Source organism: Nothobranchius furzeri, chromosome 8 (genome assembly GCF_043380555.1).
Source record: "Nothobranchius furzeri strain GRZ-AD chromosome 8, NfurGRZ-RIMD1, whole genome shotgun sequence".
Taxonomy (NCBI): domain Eukaryota; kingdom Metazoa; phylum Chordata; class Actinopteri; order Cyprinodontiformes; family Nothobranchiidae; genus Nothobranchius; species Nothobranchius furzeri.
In genome coordinates, this window is record NC_091748.1 from 79,409,461 (window position 1) to 79,410,144 (window position 684).

Below are 684 nucleotides of genomic sequence, written 5' to 3' on the forward strand. Positions count from 1 at the left end.
CGGTTTAACGCCTGTTGGGCAGGCAGGAAGGGGAAGATCTTGGTGTGGTTTGTGCACACACACACACACACACACACACACACACACACCTGGTGCAGCGGCGGTTTTGGAGCAAGCTGGAACAGATCAGGCTTTCATGCTGAACCAGGGACTCTCTGTACCTTTGCTCCCGGTGGTGTTTACCTCCTCCGCTCTTTCTGCCACGTCAGATGACTGCCTGAGTCCTTGGCTCGCTGCTGCGGATCTCCGTGGCCGGACAGCCTGACTGTGGTCACACTGGTCCGGGTCAGAAGGCTCTGAAACCACCAGCAGGAAGGGAACGGCTACGTCTCTCCCTGATCGGAGACAACCTCGTGTTCAGGCTTGTGGACGATCCCGCTCACCTGATGGCTCTGAGGCTGCTCAGGGGGGGCTGCTGATGTCTGGGGGGTCTCAGGAGTTAGTCCGCTGAAGTCTGGGGGGGGCTGTCAGTCATCCATCTGGAGGATGAGTGGATTTCTCTACAGAGGAAGGTGAGATTTTGTTCTTTTTGCAGGATGTGTGTGTGTCCGTAAATGAAACATAACTAAAAAGCCTTTTTGTTTGCTAAGTAAAAGCTTTACGGAGAACCATTGTGTTACATAATCCAGTTTCTGCTCAGTGATTGGCCGGGTGGTTTCCGAGCAAACAGCTGATTTGTCTTTG

General features: G+C 53.5%; 1 protein-coding gene across 1 annotated transcript in view; it reads left to right on the forward strand.

Moving 5' to 3' along the window:
- The first annotated feature begins 366 nt into the window (after positions 1 to 366).
- The window catches only part of pde4dip (phosphodiesterase 4D interacting protein), an 83,386-nt gene continuing 83,068 nt past the window's right edge, over positions 367 to 684 (forward strand). The window contains exon 1 of the mRNA XM_070554383.1: positions 367 to 512. Coding sequence (XP_070410484.1) covers positions 487 to 512 — 26 coding nt within the window. The 5' untranslated portion in view covers positions 367 to 486. The remainder of the gene's footprint in view (positions 513 to 684) is intronic.